General features: G+C 37.1%; 1 protein-coding gene across 2 annotated transcripts in view; it reads right to left on the bottom strand.

The window, feature by feature from the left end:
* The window catches only part of SLC9C1 (solute carrier family 9 member C1), an 89,694-nt gene extending 73,534 nt beyond the window's left edge, over positions 1–16,160 (bottom strand). For both annotated transcript variants that reach the window (XM_049628170.1, XM_049628169.1), the window contains exons 1-6: positions 15,893–16,160; positions 14,665–14,765; positions 12,046–12,174; positions 9,622–9,787; positions 6,537–6,662; positions 1,476–1,637 (exon numbers count right to left, since the gene is read on the bottom strand). In XM_049628170.1, coding sequence (XP_049484127.1) covers positions 1,476–1,637; positions 6,537–6,662; positions 9,622–9,787; positions 12,046–12,174; positions 14,665–14,765; positions 15,893–16,043 — 835 coding nt within the window. In that variant the 5' untranslated portion in view covers positions 16,044–16,160. The remainder of the gene's footprint in view (positions 1–1,475; positions 1,638–6,536; positions 6,663–9,621; positions 9,788–12,045; positions 12,175–14,664; positions 14,766–15,892) is intronic.
* Positions 16,161–19,586: the final 3,426 nt, after the last annotated feature.

Genomic DNA, 19,586 nt, shown 5'->3' on the forward strand with positions numbered 1-19,586 from the left:
TCTCAGTAAACTCTTATAATTTTCCATGTTTAGACTCAAACTTCTTAAGTTTATTCCTTTATATTTTATAAGTTTTTGCCTATGTAACGAGTATCAAATTTTCATTATATTTTCTAACTAACTACTGCTGGCTTATAAGAACACGATTTTTTTTTGTATATTTATCTTATATCAAGCTATTAAAAAGCCTTTTGGGCTTAGTTTACTAATTAATTCTTTTGAGTTTTCTATGTAATTTAAAATGTTGTCACTAATGACATCATTTTCTCTTTTAAAATTATGGATAAATGTCTTTCTTTTTTTTTTTTCTTATTGCATTAGCTAAAGCTTCCAGAACTACTTTAAATCATCAATATGAGAATAGGCAACTGTTTTACTCCTAAGTGTAAATGAAAGTGCACAGTATAAGTTGGTAACTAGATAACTAGGTATTAGAGTAAAACCTTGGATTGTGAATAACTTGTTCTGTGAGTGTTCCACAAAATGAGCAAACATTTCTAATAAATTTTAACTTGATAAACAAGTGATGTCTTGCCATACAAGTAGTATGCGACACCAAACACCATGTGATCACAACTGGGCGAATGGTTCTTGAAATTCACTTTGATAAACAAAGTGCTGTGGATTACAAGCACGTTTCTGGAAAGAATTATGTTCACAAACCAAGGTTTTACTATATTTACTGCACATGCTAACTCCAAGTCCTTTGCAGGGCTGTCTTGAAGAGCAGGGTTGAATGAGATTCTGAGGCTGCATCAGAAAACAGTAATATGATGAATGATTAATAACTACCATACTCCTGTGAGGAAGAAATGGTGGCAAAGGGATTAATAATATTGATAGATTTTCTAATATTTAGACTTACTTGATATGAAACTTCTATTTTGATTTCCTTTTTGATCTAAAAGCTGTCCAGAAAAGTATATTTAATTCCAGGCTGTTAGAATGACTATTTTTAAAGACCCTCCTTTTGTAATTAGTAAATTATAATTGCATTGTGATTGAACAATATTTGGGATTTTATTAAAATGCTCTTCGAGTCTAGTTCATTTCTGTAAATGGTCTACAGGTATATATGTAAAGGATATGTATTTGGTTTGGGAAGATAAGACTGTATATCTTATAAACCAAACACTTAAGTGTTTATTTATATCTTTTTATAGCCATAATTATTTTTTGTTCAATTGGTTATGAAATTATCTGGGAAAGGCATGATAAAGTATCTCATTGAAATTGTGATTTTGTCAAATTCCTTTGTCTTTTATACTGGCATTTACTTTATATATCTTAACACATTGATTTCTGTTGTATAGATACTAATATTTTTATCAATTCTGATAGGTTATTTTAAAAAAACATTCCTCCAGATAAGTTGAATGGTTTATTTTACCAACTTTGCCTGGTATGTATCTTCCCGTATCTTTGTATTGAGTTTTTTTGTGTCATTTAATTTTAGGCATAGGCCCCAGACTTACAAATAAAAAAGACGAGGTACAGAATTGACAAGCTGAGACTTATGTGATTGACATCATCACCAAAAACAGTAGCCATCCACAATTGGATCAGTTTTGAACTCAGAATTCCAAACAAGAAACTTGCTAGAAAATAAGACCAAATTTCAAATAGGATGTCAAAAACTGAAAGAAAGGGGAACAAACAGAAAATAGTTAATAGAGCTTACTTGATCTTAACTTTAAGTGATAATCTGGGTCAACTTTTCTTTTTGTTCCTATCTTTAAAACTAGCCATTGGGGTAGATGTATGGCATTTTCTTATTCCTACATTGAAAGAGTTTCTATTCAAATGCTGAGAGCCATACAAGTTGGCAAAATTCAGTCAGTTTCATTAAAGAGCTTCTTTTGATCCCCAGTAAGAAATATACATTTATTCAGTGCCAAACAGTGTAATAAATTTTGGAGATACAGTAATGAATAAGAAGTAGAAAGTCCCCAAACTCTTGGAACTTATATTCTATATCTAACATGATACACACAGGAAATACAGAAAAGGAATGCCTCTGGGTCCCAGCTTAGTGAATCTCCTGTATTGTTGTGGCTTGTCAAAGCAACTGATTGGTTCCTTATTGTTGAGTATTTCATTTGCTTCCAGTTTTTTCCCTGATAAAATGCTGCATTGTATATTGTGTATATTTCTGCACATGGTTTTTTGTACTTCTCTGATTACTTCCTTAGGCTCCAGAAGTGGAATTTGCACTAAAGAATAGTTGCTCCTTTACTGATATTGTCATATTTTGCCAAATTTCTTTCCACAATCGTTATGACGTCCTTCCCAGGAAAACAGGAAGCCTAAGCCCTTGATGGCCTTGGTTGCTGGAATCAGGCATGCCAGTGGGTGAGAAAATCCCCCCACTTTTACAGGGTGAGGAACAGAGGAATAGAATTTGAATCACAGATAAAAGCAGGTCCTGGGGTCAGGAAAGCAGAAGGGTCAACTGCAACAGAATAGGTGGAGAGCAAGAACGAAATGAAAACAAAGAATGGCCAACAGAAAATAGAGCAACCACAACAAAAAGCGAGACTAAATTTGAGAGTAAGTATATCTTGAACTGTGTTCTGAGGTGGCAAAATGAAAGAGAAAAAAATCTTTTATGAGTCCCATTTATAAACGTCCACTATGGGAGAGCACACTGCTCAGAGTGCTGAGACAATTTAGATTCCTTCTTACCTAGTCCTGTGTCCATGTTTCTAGGTCTGCTAAGTGGAAAGATGTAGCATCTGTAGGGATAGTATGAACATGGAAGGGGAGTTTCAGGAATGGCCTTCTAGGTCATACCTGTTCAAGGCATGGGGTTACCCGTAATGGCAATCTGGGGAGTCTAGTACCTCCTACAACTGAAACAAAGAATGGAGGTCGACTCTGGTTTCAGAAGGATGCAGGGAATGGGAGTTAGAAGACCCAATTTGAAGGTTGCTTTCTTTTTTGAGGTGCCTGGGTGATTCGGTCAGTTAAGTGTCCGACTTTTGATTTGGGCTCAGGCCATGATCTCATGGTTCAAGAGTTCGAGCCCCATGTCAGGTTCTGTGCTGACAGCTTGGATCCTGCTTGGGATTATTTGTTTCCCTCTCTCTCTGCCCCTCCCCCACTTGTACCCACAGGCATGCAGGTACATGCTTGCACTCTCTCTCAAAATAAAATAAACAAAAAAGAAGAAAGTTGCTTTCTTCTTCTCTTTTTAATGTTTATTTCTGAGAGAGAGAAAGAGAGACAGACAGAGTGTGAGTGGGGGAGGGGAAGAGAGAGATGGAGACAGAATCTGAAGCAGGCTCTAGGCTCTGAGCTGTCAGCACAGAGCCTGAAGCATGGCTTGAACTCAGGAACCTACCTGTGGGATCATGACCTGAGCCGAAGTCAGATGACTAGCTGACTGAGCCACCCAAGCACCCCAGTTTCTTTCTTTTTTTTTTTTTAAATTTTTTTAACGTTTATTTATTTTTGAGACAGAGAGAGACAGAGCATGAACAGGGGAGGGTCAGAGAGAGAGGGAGACACAGAATCTGAAACAGGCTCCAGGCTCTGAGCGGTCAGCACAGAGCCCGATGCGGGGCTCGAACTCACGGACCGGGAGATTGTGACCTGAGCCGAAGTTGGACGCTTAACTGACTGAGCCACCCAGGCGCCCCCCCACCCCAGTTTCTTTTTTAAGAAAGGAAAATAGTTTCTAATCAGGAAAATGTTTACTGAATGTAATTATTAGACTGGGAAAAACCTCAAAGCAAATCCAATATTTCTTACAAATTTTTTAAACTCCTATGCAAATTGGAAAAGACAGACCTCTAAGTACAGTAACTCTTCTTAATTTTTCTCTTTATGAAATATGCGCTAACTTCAAAAGACAGAGCAACAGTGTTTAAATAATTGCATGAGTTTTTAAAGATAATAATTATTATCTGAGTTATCCAAAAATTATTGATTCACTATTTTGTCAATTGGTATAAATGAAATATCAGCAAATCTTGTCATACATCTTTTTTCTTAAAGGAAATTTTTCTTTCAACGCTGTTAAAAATTCAGAGAAACTCCTAAGGGCTGAGGGAATAAGTTCACTGTTCTCTTCCTCCTTCAGCAGAGTTTTTATTATTGTAGAGTGACTACTTATAGTTTTTACTCCTCTGAAACCTAAACACAAAATTCTATTCTATTAATTATTATCAAAATTATGAAGCAAACTTTGTGAAAGCAGGGACTATTATGTTCATGGTTGAAGCACTAAGGCCTAGAATAGGAACTGTCACATAGTACATATCAATAAATAATTGTTGTATTTTTTTTTTTTTAAATTTATTTATTTTTTTGGGACAGAGAGAGACACAGCATGAACGGGGGAGGGGCAGAGAGAGAGGGAGACAGAATCGGAAACAGGCTCCAGGCTCCGAGCCGTCGAGGCTCCCAGCCATCAACCCAGAGCCCGACGCGGGGCTCGAACTCACAGACCGCGAGATCGTGACCTGGCTGAAGTCGGACGCTTAACCGACTGCGCCACCCAGGCGCCCCAATAATTGTTGTATTAATGAATGAATGAATGGGTTAATGAATGAATTTCCATATCAGTACCCCCCTATATTCTTTTGACTTGCCAGTGAATATAAAAAATATTCTCTCGATTAGACTGTAGATGCCAACTCTGATAAGGTTCTCTGACATTCTGTGGTCAATATTTACTATCTTAAATGGAGCTTAGTAGAATATTGGACCAAGTTTGGGCCTGGGCATGGATCCTTCCAACCAGCACGTATGATGATACCTCTCTGCATTTTTCAGTTTCCCCCAAGAGTGGTCCTTGAGTTTTTAAGATGTTTCTGAACATAGACCTCTCTGTGTTGCTCACCCTGGTCTTCTTCAGGAAAGCCCTATCTGCAGGAGGTCTTATGGTAAAAACTCTCTGAGTGACATATTATATCACTTGCTTGTGTGGTCTGGATTTTGGAAGAGGTTGAATGTCTATGGTAGTTAGACTTTCTCACATACCACAGATGGAACATATGAAGCACTTAAAGAAGATGTACCTTCCTGTGCTAAATTGGGTTTCCAGGTTCACCACAGATGTTCCAAGTTGCCATGGCCTGGGTAAGCTAACTGGATATAGAGCAAGGCTAAAGGTGGGTTCTCCTGATGCCCAAGTAGGGTAACTGTCCACCATGTGGACGAGCTCCCTTGAGGAAGACATGAGAGGGGTGATGATCCCTAGAATGTGTGTTATTCAGAAAAAAATAATCTTTAATTCTTAGTTTTAGGCATTGATTATGAAGATGTAAGGCAAAGATGGGTCAGAAGAGAGGTAAACAGGAACATTGGCTGCCCAACAGTGAGGTAGTTTCCAGGGACCATGAAAGCCACTACATATAGCTAAAACTTCCTCTTCCTGAGTGATTAGAAAAGTAATTTGAGATATACTTAATTGCTGGGGAAAGGGGGTAGTAGAAGGATCTGGCTCCAATATAACGTATTATTTGTCATCTTAAAGACCCCTTTGATGCACTAGAATGTAGTCTGGAAGCACCCCTTAAATGCTCTTTTTTCAGGACGATAGAAGGGTGAAATGAGATAATGCCACAGAAGGCCTTAGGGCACAAAAGACATCCAGTGAGTGGAATAGTATACGTCAAGAATTTTCTCCAGGAGACTCTAATCATCACTTTTCCAAAATCGGTGCAAATAGCAGCACACTAAAAAAAGTAAATAACTTCTTAATATTACTTTGAAAATATTTGACTTCATAGACATCCTTAAAGTGTCCTGTGGACACCCTCTCCTGCCGCCCTGCCCAAGGTAGTGACTATCCTCTGAGAACCACTGTTGCAGGAAGAGGGTATGGGGTTTTGATCAGGGAGGGGCATATAAGATGGTTCTGGGATTGCTGGTGACACTATATTTCTTGTCCTGAGTGATAATTACACATCTATATATTTTATAATCATTCATCATAGTGTGCATGTATCATTCATTATATATATAAAATACACAGACATATGATAGAGTAATCAACGATACTTAGGTTCAGGGTTTTCTGAATGTGGTAAATGAACTCATGAAGGCCTTGCAATCTCTCTGCTTAAAGCCCTATTCTCAGGCCCTGAAGATGGCCATGTCACTCACACTTGCTCTTTAAGCTGACAGCTTTCCATGGTGCCCCAGTGAAGCCAAGGGCAATGGCTGCATCCCTCTCACCACCAGCAGGTGCACTGCCTAGCTTGTCTTCCAAGTTCATCTTCAACTCATAGAAAACAACATCTCTCATGTTCTTGTTGTTGAGCATTTGGACTCAGCCTAGGTCTGTAGAATGCTTCCCCTATAAGCGTCCTCATGAAAAGTCTCAACCGAGTCTCACAATAAAACCACAACAAATATTAAATAAGAAATATGTGGTAGTGCTTGTAAAGGGTAAATCATTATACTAATGCTCACGATTATATTTGTACAAGCATAAATTATGGTAAAAGATTACAATATCCATGTCAGCTTTTAGAAAATACAAGATTCTAATTTTAAGAAATTTAGGGAAAAAAATAGGTCCTTACCTAATGAATTGTTCCCCTTTTGTAGGTTGCCATTAATATCATCAATACTATTAAACATAATCAAAGACATTATAGAGGTCATCAGACTTTCTCCATTAATTAAATTGGTGAGGCTTCTAGAAAGACCTATGGAAAAGAAAATATTTTGTTTCACTAAAGAAAATCATCAATATTAAAGATTAAACTTTTATTAGCAAGTAGAAGTATATTCTTATCTATCGATTTATATCACATACTTTTCCCATATACTTAAATAGACTTTAGTCATATTTGAAAACTCCCTTCAAGGAAATTTAATTATATATCAACTTTAAGTTAAGTCTAGACTTCCATAATTAGGAATCAAATTTATTGTGGTTGAGTATGGTTTATTTAACTAAGATAATAAGCTAGAGCTGTTATTGCTTGTTTTAAAGCCCAGATGAAAACATGAAGTTCATTATTTTTTTAATTTGGTGATTTAGTCAATATAAATACACATTATATATTTAAGGCAAGATAGGGAACAATGACAGAGGGATAAAGGAAATTCATAAGCCAAGCTTTATAATATGGTGCCTAAGCAAAGTATTCATGCAATTGTCAAGATAATCTCACTATGATTAGAAATTCTCTGACTTTTCCATACATTCCTGTCAAAGGTTTTAGAGATTAAGCTCTATGAAATGGAAAGCACCCTCATATTATGTACTCCCATCCTAATTTCCCTCCACTTGTGGTGATACTCTAAGTTTAGTGATCAATGATCATTTTTCTCTATTAAATATGCCTGTAGCGGCAAAACTGTAACTTTGAGCATCTTTAATGACTTTCTAGATGTCTGTAGGAAGGAAATGTTATTTCATGACCCAACCATTCTATGATCACAACCTAACACACTAAGTATGCTGTTGCAAGACAAGTCAAGTCAAGGCAGTGTGTTCTTGTGGAGGGGAAGTGCACTGATGGTCTAATTCTTCACCTCGTTATGCATCCATGCCCTTTCCTGTAAAACTACAGTTTCTCTCCTCTAAGAGATCCAGTCTGTTCTGTTATGAGACTTGATGCAAGCAGAGGCTTGGGAAGGATTTTTGCTTCCTATCTCGGGTACCTCTGCCACCACCACTATAATGTCCCCTGGCTGTGCTACTGGAGGATTGTGAAAATATGTGGAAGAAAGGTGGATTTCTCCAAGGGTCCATCCTTGATCACTTAGCCCCTGGATGATCTTCCATCTGACTGTAGATTCATTAGTGAGCCCAGGCCGTATCATCACAACTGCCAGACTCACAAAAAATAATAAATAACCATTGTTTGAAGCCACTGTGTTTTTTCTTACTCAGTTGTTGAAACTCAGAGTTGTTCTTTACTGAGAAAAAACTAACTGGTACTGTTATGTAATTATTCCAACTTGGAAAATAGAACTATAACAAATTGTAAATATGTGAAAATACACAACTGACATGGGGGCATAAGAGTCAACAGACCATCGAAAGCTCAAGACGGTGTGAAGGTACTCATGCACTCATAAGCATAGGCAGATTTTGTAGGTGTGTGGGAGTAAAAGAAAACAAATATAAAAATCTTGCTTTGTCAACTCAGGCAAAAATGTTGCCAAGAGAAAAGTACTTTATTTTTATTTTTTTAAAAACTACAAAGTGAGGAGAAAAACAATATTCCAAAAGTCACGGCAAGATGGCCAAAACGTATGAGCATAACTTTGGAAGATAACCCAATAATTTACATTCAACAATGATAGGCCAGGCAATCACTGGATTACTAACCAGATTATAAGATTATAAAGTTGAAAGAAGTATGTAATGCTGTCAGGTAGCACAAAACTTCACTAAGTCCTGTGAGTGGAAAAGGGGCGGGCACTGACAGAGTCCCATAGAGGCAGGGCTGGGGGATAGACGCTGGGGCCTCCTCTCCTTTCTGTTTTTCTTTTTTAATTAAACCATTTTGTTTAATGTTATTTATTCTTGAGAGAGAGACAGAAACAGAGCATGAGTGGGGGAGGGGGAGAAAAAGAGGGAGACACAGAATCCGAGGCAGGCTCCAGGCTCTGAACTGTCAGCACAGAGCCTGGCCAACTTTGAGATTATGACCTGAGCCGAAGTCTGACGCTTAACCGACTAAGCCACCCAAGCACCAAAACTCTTACTTCACAATCTTAATCTCTTTGATTTAAGAATTGGCTTTCCTTTATTCATTTAGGTAGATTGATGTGTCTCCTCTATTCTATTTCTACTTCCCTCCAGTAGCTTCTCCCCCTATAATGGTCATAAAATGAGAAGTGTGTATGTGTGTGTGTGTGTTACATCAACTTGGTACTTTATTTATTTAAAAAAATTTTAATGTTTATTTATTTTTGAGAGAGAGAGAGACAGAGCGTGAGTGGGGGACAGGCAAAAAGGTAGATAGAGTCTGAGATACAGGGTTCTAGGCTCTGAGCTATCAGCACAGAGCCTGACATGGGGCTGGAACTTGGGAACAGTGAGATCATGACTGAGGCCTCAGTCGGCGGATTAACCGGCTGAGCCACCCAGGCACCCTGACTTGGTACTTAATTTTAAATATAGATTTATTTCTCCTAAAATAGTACACTCTGAAAACACTGTAAGATTAGTGACTTTACTGTTTTTGACTTTCTGCATTTTTTCGTCTTAATGGTGATGACTCCAAATTTTTTTGTTTTTTGTTTTTTTACAGATGGCATTATCCTAATTACAGTATTTTCAAAGGAAAAGCAGTATTTGACAATAGAAATGTCATCACAATGTATATGCAAATTGTTCACCCTCAGAACTTTTGGTTTAAGGTAGAAGCATGTATAAAGTCAAGGATTCCAAATAATCCCCTGTCTTATTCCACGAGGGGATGAAAGATGAAAGATTTTAAAAATATATATACTAGGTAAGCCCATCACTAACATTTCATTTTGTTCTAAGCATCAACAACCTGAATCTCTATGCTTAATTCCCAATGCCCAGAACCTCATTTCATATAGTGAGAAGCTACAGTGAGCAAAAGATCTTAACACTAGACACATTAAATGCAGAATATGATATTTTAAATGTAGAAAAAGAGGAAAACATATACCTACCAAGGTCTCTTATAGCAGCTGCAGTCAGCATGGGATCTGAACTCATGAGGATAGTTGCAAATAATAACCATGGAGTGGTTTTCAAAAGTAATTTATTCACAGATGCCAGATACCAAAGAATTAATGTATAATTCATTAAAAAGCCAGGAATTGTAATTAAAAGTATCTGCAAAGAAATTTTATGTATAGAAAAATCAGATTTCCTTTTTATCCTATTTTGAAAAGCAGATTATCAGGATTATTAGAGATACAGAATCACACTGAATCCATCAAAGGGAAATTTTAAATTATCTTCTTTAATAAATATGTGCTTGCAAGTCTGGAAATAAGAGGCAAATATTGCAATGAGATTCTTAGGACCTATGACACAGCACTTGTAAGAAATAGCATATAATTAAAAGGGAATTTTTAAATTTCTTGATAAGGTCATTGAATATAAATATGTATGTGTAAAGGTATATGCATACACACCATATATACTCACACTTATATATACACATTTAACTATGCATAAAACTGAAACCTAGCCTATTAACAGAGAGAAAAAGAACAAGTTTACAAAGAAGTTACAAAAGAGGAAAAGGAGGAGAAAATAAAATAGAAAGAATGTAGAGAATTGGCAGAGGACTATAGAAAAGATGGGAAGAAAAATTCTATTATTCTAGAACTGGAACCTGGCCTTCTGCCTTCCCACCATTGCCTTCTACTTTCTTTTATTCTATCAGTGGCAGCTATGTAGTAAGATTTCATTGCCAGATGGTCTTGGAAAAATGTGACTGTGCCTGAAGCTACCTATAAGAATTCAGAACTGCACCTCTGTGTTCATTGTAACATTTACAATAATGTGAATTTACACTATTTACAATACTTATTTACAATAATAAGACATGGAAGCAACCTAAGTGTCTATCTATAGATGAGTGGATAAAGAAAATGTATTATATATGCAATGGAATATTACTTAACCATAAAATAGAAGGAAATCTTGCTATTTGGGACAGCATAGATGAAACTTGAAGGCATTATGCTACATGAGATAAGTCAGATAGAAAAAGACAAATGTCATATGACCTAACTTATATGTGGAATCTTAAAACAACAACAACAACAACAAAAAACCCTGAGCTCATTGATACAAAGAACAGATTGTCAATAGCCAGAAGTGAGGACTCAGGAGGTTGGGAAAAGGGATGAAGGGGGTCAAAAGGTACAATCTTCCAATTGTAAAATAAATAAGTCATGGGATTCAATGTAGAGCATGGTGACTGTAGTGAATAATACTGTACTGTATATTTAAAAGTTGTTAAGAGAGTAGACCTTAAAATTATGATAAAAAATTTTTATAATACTGTGGTGATGGATGTTAACTAGATTTATTTTGGTGATCATTTCAAATTTTTTTTTAATGTTTATTTATTTTTGAGAGACAGAGAGAGAGACAGAGCTCAAGAGGGGAAGGGCCAGAGAGAGAGGGAGACACAGAATCTGAAGCAGGCTCCAGGCTCTGAGCTGTCAGCACAGAGCCCGATGTGGGGCTTGAACTCAAGAACCATGAGATCATGACCTAAGCTGAAGTCAGACGCTTAACTGACTGAGCCACCCAGGCACCCCGGTGATCATTTCAAAATACAACAAGTATCAAATCATTATGTTGTATACCTGAAACTAATATAATGTTTTATGTCAATTATATCTCAACTAAAAAATTTTTAAAAATTATAAAAATTTTGTAACGATGTGGAAAAATGCTCTTACTACCAATATTAAAGAAAAAAAGCAATATATATGTATATGTATAGAAAGTATAGCTAATTTTAATAGTTTTGCTTCTAATGTAATTTAGGTAATGGCCTTATATTTACAAAGCTGTTTTAATTACTTTGGAAGAAATGTATACCCTGCTTAAGATTTGGAGTATTTTTTCTTCAAGCTCTTTCCTTGATGGGGTTCAAATATCACATGATTAGGATAACATAATGGTTTGTGATTTAAAGTTATAGCTGTTTCTATGAGTATTCTCTGTTTTTGTTCATGTGAGTAAGGGAAGTTTTAGAAGGTGGGTATTTTAAAAAAGACTTTTATCAAAAATAATTAAAAAACTGGACCAAATGTTTTCATAATAGCTCTCTAATAGCATCTCAGAGTTAAAATTATAACTGGCATTAAGCCCTGCAAATCAGATTCTCAGAATTACTTTTTTTTCCTCTGTAATTTTTTTTTTCCTGAGCCCTCAATATGCTGGTCAGTCGCTAAGATATGGTTTATTCACTAAAATATAAAGCTAAATTTACTTCTCCCACACTTCGTACTTTTTCTTTGTCTTCTTTGTTTTATAGTTTAGAGCAAAATTTTAAAAATTCGGAGCATAGATAACATATAGTAGTTCATGAGTGAATGATATTATTGGAAAAGATTACTTCTTACCTGCCAAAATAACTTTTGGAGCATGTAAACATCCATGTCGAATGCAACGTTAAAGATAATTATTGGTGTAAATATATTAAAAAATAATTTTGGACTCATCCATTGTATGGCATCTGTGTATCTTTGCACCTAATAATATAAAAATACATCATTTCTCACTTATCCATCCTCCTATTAGCATACAACACATGCCAGACACCCCTCTCTCTAGCAAAAGAGAAAAAGATATATCACAATGTAATAGGTGCTAAAGTTTTAACTCTACTGCATTTTCATAATTTTCCATCAGATTATTACCAGTAACAGAGGAACGTTAATGCACATCTCCATGCCCATTTTATTTTTTAAATAGCAGCTATAGAAAGTACATTGATATGGGTACAAAAGAATGTGTAGGAGATTTTCAGGCATACAAGAGGAAGACAGGTTTCAGGTAGATGGATTATCATGCACGATGTGTACAAATGAATAAACAATCATATCGCATTTCAGAAACTACAAATAATTAACCATGGCTTATATGGAAAATGTGCATGGAAGAATAGTAGGAATAAAAACTCAGAAGTTATGCTGTTAATGAAATGATTAATTAATGGTGTTTGTCATAAAATATTTAGTTGATAAATCCTCTTATGGGCATCCACTCAACATTTGTTTACTAAGGAAACACTGATTACTTGCTGTGTGAGGTGGTATCTTTGCCTTTGGGAGATGATTCTGCCTGGGTCTCTCGTGTTTCCCCATATCTTATGAGTGGAGGCATTGATTGCTTTTCTTCCAGACTATCTTTCAAAAATATATGTATGGCTAACAGCTTTGGAAGAGAGAGCCAAGTGTCTCCTTCTAGAGAAAAGAATTGGTTTACTGTACTGTACAGAGCAATAAAGATAGTGTCTCTCTCTAGGGCAAGAGGTAGGATGAGCTTACTGCCCATCACAAAATATTCAAGTTCTTTAAACTAAGGTTTCTTCTCTTATAATGCAATCCATTGTGTATGTGGGTTTCACTGGACCCTCTTGGCTTCTCCCTGCGGCTCCCGGGGCTCATGGAACAGGCACAAGAAGATGCTAATAGTCTGGTTTCTGCTATTACTGTCAGTACTAAAGTCCTTTGTCTCAGGCCCAGAAGTCCCTTGTCTTTTGCCAGGACCATGAAACTGTGACAGGCTAACTTATTACTTGCAGGCAGAGTAAAATCTTAGGCCCTTCACAGTTCTTGACTTATGTTCTCTTCTTCTAAAAGGTTACTGACAAATATAAAAGTTTATAGAAGTACTTAATATTGCATATAAGTCAAAATCATACGGTTACAGAACATGTTCATAGCAATAATGTGCTCATAACAAATGAAGTAAGAATACTTCTGGCTCTTATAGGAATACATGTTTTCCATAATGTTTGTTAATATCACATCTCCTGTTTGTTTGTTCTCATTCATGTTCTGATTGACTAGAGCAGCTGATGGAAAATTATGGCCCTGGGCCAAATCCGACTCAATGCCTGTTTTTGTCAAGTCTTACTGGAACACAGCCATGCCACTTCTTACATATTGTCTACGGTTGCTTTTGAATTATAATGGCAGAGTTGAGTAATTGTGACAGAGCTCATATGGCCTGTATAATCTAAAATATTTACTAGATGGTCTTCTATAGAAAAAGTTTGCTGCCAACCCCGAGGCTAGAGAACTATTTAATGTGTCAATAATGCATTCTACGTCCCTTATTGTAAGATAGTCTCTCTCCTCTACCTGATTCCAGTTGTTCTCAACTTTTTGTAACACTGCAGCTGCCATGACTATATCTACAGTTTGCCTTCCTCCTTACTTCCAACTCCAGGTAAGTGGTCCAACATCTGTTTCTTGAAATCTTGTAAGCCATACACACTTAAAGACTAGCCTCTATTGTAATAGAAATCTTGTAAAATATTCCTAACTGAAGCAATAGATTGGTTCAATGTCAGAATTATCTTGCTACAAGAGACCTGTACTAGCAGCTTAATCTCTCTGGACTTCTTCTTTTTCTCCTTCTTCCTCTTCTTCTTCTTTTTAAAAAAAAAATTTTAATGTTTTTATTTATTTTTGAGAGAGAGAGAGACAGAGACAGAGGCAGGGCATGAGCAGGGGAGGGGCAGAGAGAGAGGGAGACAGAATCCAAAGCAGGCTCCCGGCTCTGAGCTGTCAGCACAGAGCCCAACACAGAGCTTGAACCCACAAGCCACAAGATTTATGACCTGAGTCAAAGTTGGACATTTAACCAACTGAGCCACCCAGGCACCCCCTCTCTGTGCTTCTATCTTATGTACCAATTCTTGTCTAAACTTTTGAATTCTGCTTAAACTCTCATTAGCTGCTCACACGCTCAGTAGCTGTATGTGTACTCATTCTCTGAGCTGCCCACCCCCTTCCAGACAGTGGCTCTGTTTTGACTGTGTTTAGCTGGATCTCAGCTCTTCCATGCCTGGTTCCTTTTTTCACATATCTGATCTGATAGTATCCATATCACAAGCATCTATCAACTGGCAGAACAGTGAATTGGCAAGTATTTTTTACAAATTTCCTTAAAATTCCATCTTTGAATTTGTATGAATCTGAGGCATAACACAAAATATTTACTATACACACCTTGTCAGATGTAAAACTTAATATTTCAAAACTGCATCCAATTAAAAATAGTATCACAGGGAGAGGAATTGGAAAGTCTTTTAAGTGCAGGTTCAAAAATGCTGTAGAAAAATACATTTTTACTGAAAGGCAATGAAATATGACACTTACAGAACTTTAATTTGATATACTTTCTTAATGCTGAGGACAATGAAATACTGTTCCACTTTTTACTTATTTAATTCCAGTAATTAAAACCCTCTCTTATACTTAAGCACACTGAGTCAGTGTAATTGCTAATCTGCTGGATTCTGTATTTACCTCTTGTATGAAATATCTCATTTCCTTAGAATCTTTAGTAAATATTGCTAGCAATCACTGGCTCTTGGGTTATTACTAAATACTTATAGCAATTTTTTTACATGTTATAAATCAGATATTAGTTTCTTCAGCAATCCTGCAGCAAGAGGTTAATAAATAATTAAAGTTTAATGAAATCTCCTAGATGATTTTCAAAATAACAATGAGGAACTAGGTATAATAATTTGCCCAATGAGAAAAACTAGCTTCCTATTACTGGTTATCTACTATGCATTAGGCAGCCTATAATGAATTTCTATCAAAGTACAATAAGCAATATCATCGCATTTCCTTCAGTTTAATGTTTTCTTTTTTCCACTTTTTTGTAATATAATTTCTAATCAGTCAAAGAATGCAAAAAAAAAAAAAAAGAAATCTTTTGATTTCTATAGTATTCTTTTCTTCTCATAAGGGCTAGACATAATTTATCATTTGAACAAAACCTATGGGACACCCTACCAAGTGCTTAAAAAGTAACTGACATATTCAGAAGACCCAAAAATTCTTTGTTCAAGTGAACAAAGCGGTACACGACTAGCTTTAATATGTGAATAGTTTATGATAAAGCAGATAAGAAAAATACACCAACCCTTGAGTTTTTGATTATCTGCTTCAATTCTTTCAATCATTTAAATCTAACCATGACCTACCAAGTAAAAAGACATGAATACTTTGAACCCAAAGAGGATGAAGACAATGAATCAGACTCTGCATGTCTCTTCTCAGGGACAGATTATCATTGGATTCATTTGGTTGGTAATCTTGGGTTAAAAGTATAAATTTAGGAACAAAATTCTAATATTCTATTACTGCTACTGTCCTCAATTCTATATGGCGACATTTACAAGATATATCCATAGAACAAACTCAAAGAAATAGTTACACCTACCTCCAACTGTGCAGATCAAAGACAGTATTAGAATGATTTCAGGGAGATCTTCAGAACTAGTCATAAATGTAATTCTGAGAAAACCCACCCATGTGCTGGAAACCGTTTTGGGAAGAAAAGTGATATTAGACACACTGGAATTCAAATCCATTTTGTAGTTTCTCACAAACCATCTGATTTCAGCTCTTATGACTTGGCAAAGTCTTCACAGGATCATAGGATTGTACAATTGGCCTTCTTGGTTTTTCTTAGGAAAAAAAAAGAGGAAGAAGAAGAAGAAAGAAGCTCAGATTTCTCCTTAATTATTTCTAGTGATATCTTAGGGTCCACCAAATTTAAGAAAGCTTTCCCTTTCTATGATGCTTTCATTTTAAAGATGATAGAAAAGGTACAACTCCAAGTGATAGAGACTAGCCAGTGTCATCCTGTGTTCACTCCAAATGCAAAGCATTATTCAGCTGTTATTCACCCTCAATCTACCCAACTGACTAAAAGCGGTTTTCATCTAATCAGTCAATGGGACTACCAAATGGTGCAGGTTACTTAGTTCTGGGGATGGAAAACTGAGGGGTTTATCTTCAACTTATCTGAGCCTCTGGAAGCATGTCCTGGCAGCTATTCCAAAGTGGGAAGTGGGATGGGGTCAGAATATTCTGATCTCTGGAGAACTTAAGATGGCAGAGAAGTAGGAGGGACCCCAGGCTTTCCTTTTTTCTCAAACACAGCTGTATTAAGATCAGATCACTTTGAAAACCAAGGAAATAGATCTGCAGAGTGACAGAAGGATGTCCACAGTTGAGAGGGAGACAGCTTGGCAGGTGTGAGGTGCATGAAAGTGAATTGGGGGAGAGAAAAACGATGGTGCCTTGGAGGGGATGAAACCCTTTCTATGGAAAGACAAAAGGGAGAGAAAGAGAGAGGTGTTAAGAAAGTGCTGCACTGAGTTCATACAGAATGAAAACCTCTCTGGACCATGGACTGGGGGAGTGAGAAGTACTGACCCAGTTTTTGTTTTTGTTTGTTTCTTGTTTTTTGTTTTTTTTTTTGCAAACAATGTTTGGAGCTCAAACTTTAAGATTTTGGAGTTGTGCAACTTTCTCCGGACTGGAGCTGTGGCTCTCACTCCTGGGGAGGAGGGAGCTGGCCCCGGGGTGCATACTGTGGTGCAGTGATCTATGGGGCACACTGGGAATACTTTTGGAAGAGGATTTATTGCCCCCTAAGGACAAAAGGCCCTGCAGGTGCCAGCAAAAGGCCTTTCATCGCTGGGGGACAGAGGTGCACCCAGAGGGAATATAGCCTTTGCTGCTTTTAGTGGTGCTACACCATAGATGCCATACACTGCAGGCGTGGGACTGTTTCTCAGGGACAGAGGACTTCACTTAGTGTGGAGAGGCTCTGCTCTGGAGGAGAGGAGCAGATCCACGTGGTACAAGGTCCTTTTGGACTTGGGTTTTGAATCCCAGCCACGCACCAAAGATAAAACTCAGGAGAGCTGTGGTGCAGGGCGAGTTGACTGTCCTCATTATTCTGTGAAGCTGCCTGAACGGTGGGTGTGTGAGCTTCCTGGTCTGGGGCTGAGAGATTGGGGTGGCAGCATTCCTCCCCCAACACCAACACAATGGGACTTCAGAGAGCAACAGCAGTGTCCAGTGGAGGCAGGACCGCTCACACCAAACCCTACCCTACGTTCCTGGCAACTGCTTATTTACTGGGGCAAGACCGACTCTAAGCCAAAGCAGTGGACCTCTCCTCCAGAAGACCAGCACAGCCAACATCCCCAATGCACTAAGTGCACTGGAAATCCAGGGCATCAAAATGACACCTACAGGCTTTTTTTCTTTGTTTCTTTCTTCTTCTTTTTTCTTTTGGAATCAGGCTCATAGTTCCTTTCTGTTTGTTTGGTTTTGTTTTGTTTCATTTCCTTTTCTCTTTTTTGGATCAGGCTTTTTTTTTTCTTTTCTTTTTCCTTATTTTTTTATTTTCTTATTTTTTCCCTCCTTTCTTTTTCTTTGGAAACAGCCTTATAGTCTTTTTATTCTCTGTTTGGTTTTTGTTTCCTTTTCTTTACTCTTTTTTTTTGGATCAGGTTCCCCCCCCCCCCTTTTTCCAGGGTTACTTCAACAAACAAATCAAAGCACACCTAATTAAAGGTCCAAACACAGAACTATTTCAAGCAAGGAGGAGTTCTGCAGAGGACTGACAAGAGGGAAAAAACAGCCAAAACACAATAGCACAATGCACACAGCATACACCAGAAACACTTCCTGAAGTGTCAGGCCTTGGACAGCGTATAAGCCCTTTTTAATATAGCAGTATTCTCAGGTGTAGGACACAATGAGCTTTTAAAACATGGAAAAGACAGAAACTTAGCCAAAATGATAAGACAGAAGAATTCTCCCCAAAAGAAAGGTCAAGAAGTGGGGTGCCTGTGTGACTCAGCAAGTGGGTGTCTGACTCTTGATTTTGGTTCAGGTCATGATCTCATGGTTTATGACTTGGAGCCCTGCATTGGGATCTACCCTGATGACAGCATAGAGCCTGCTTGGGATTATCTGTCTCCCTCTCTCTCTGCTCCTCCCCCACTAGTGTTCACTCTCTCTCTCTGTCTCTCTCTCTCTCTGCAAAAAGTAAAAATAAAAAAGAAAGAAAGGTCAAGAAGAAATCACAGACAGGGACTTGATCAAAACAGATATAAGCAATTTATCTGAAAATAATTTAGAACAACAGTCATAAGACTACTAGCTGGACTTGAAAAAAGCATAGAAGACACCAGAGAAACACTTATTGCAGAGATCAAAGACTTACAAACTCATCAAGATGAAATAAAAAATACTATTACTGAGATGCAAAACAAACTGGATATGGGGCAACAAGGATTGAAAAAGCAGAGGAGAGAATAGGTAAAAGAGAAGGTAAAATTATGGAAAATATTAAGCTGAAAAAAAAGAGGGAAAGGAAATTATTATATCAGAGAACTAAGTGATTCCATGAAATAAAACAATATCTGTATCATAGGAGTCCCAGAAGAAGAAGAACAAGAAAAAGGAGCAGAAGGTTTATTTGAACCAATTATAGCTGAGAACTTCCCTAATCTGGGGAAGGAAACAGACATACAAGTCCAAGAAGCACAGAGAACTCTCCCCAAAACCAACAAAAACAGCTCAATACCATAACATATCATAGTGAAACTTGCAAAATACAAAGATAAAGAGAATTCTGAAAGCTGCTAGGGACAAAAGGTTCTTAACCTTACAAGGGTAGACACATAAGGTTAGCAGCAAACCTGCCCACTGAAACTTGGCAGACCAGAGAGGAGTGGCAGGAAATTTTCAATGTGTTGAATGGGAAAAATATGCAGCCAAAAATTCTTTATCTAGCAATGCAGTCATTCAGAATAGAAGGAGAAATACAGAGTTTCCCAGACAAACAAAAACTGGAGGAGTTCATGACCGCTAAACCACTAAAATAAGAAATTTTCTGGGAGATTCTGAGTGTAAAGAAAAAAAAAAAAACCCAAAAAACAAAGACCAAGGCAACAAAAACTACAAAGGATCAGATAACATCACCAGAAACATCAACTCTACAGGTAACACAATGGCAATAAATTCATATTGTTCAATAACCACTCTGAATGTAAATGAATTAAATGCTCCAATCAAAAGACATAGGGTATCAGAGTGGATAAAAAAAC

This window comes from Panthera uncia, chromosome C2, assembly GCF_023721935.1.
Source record: "Panthera uncia isolate 11264 chromosome C2, Puncia_PCG_1.0, whole genome shotgun sequence".
NCBI lineage: Eukaryota > Metazoa > Chordata > Mammalia > Carnivora > Felidae > Panthera > Panthera uncia.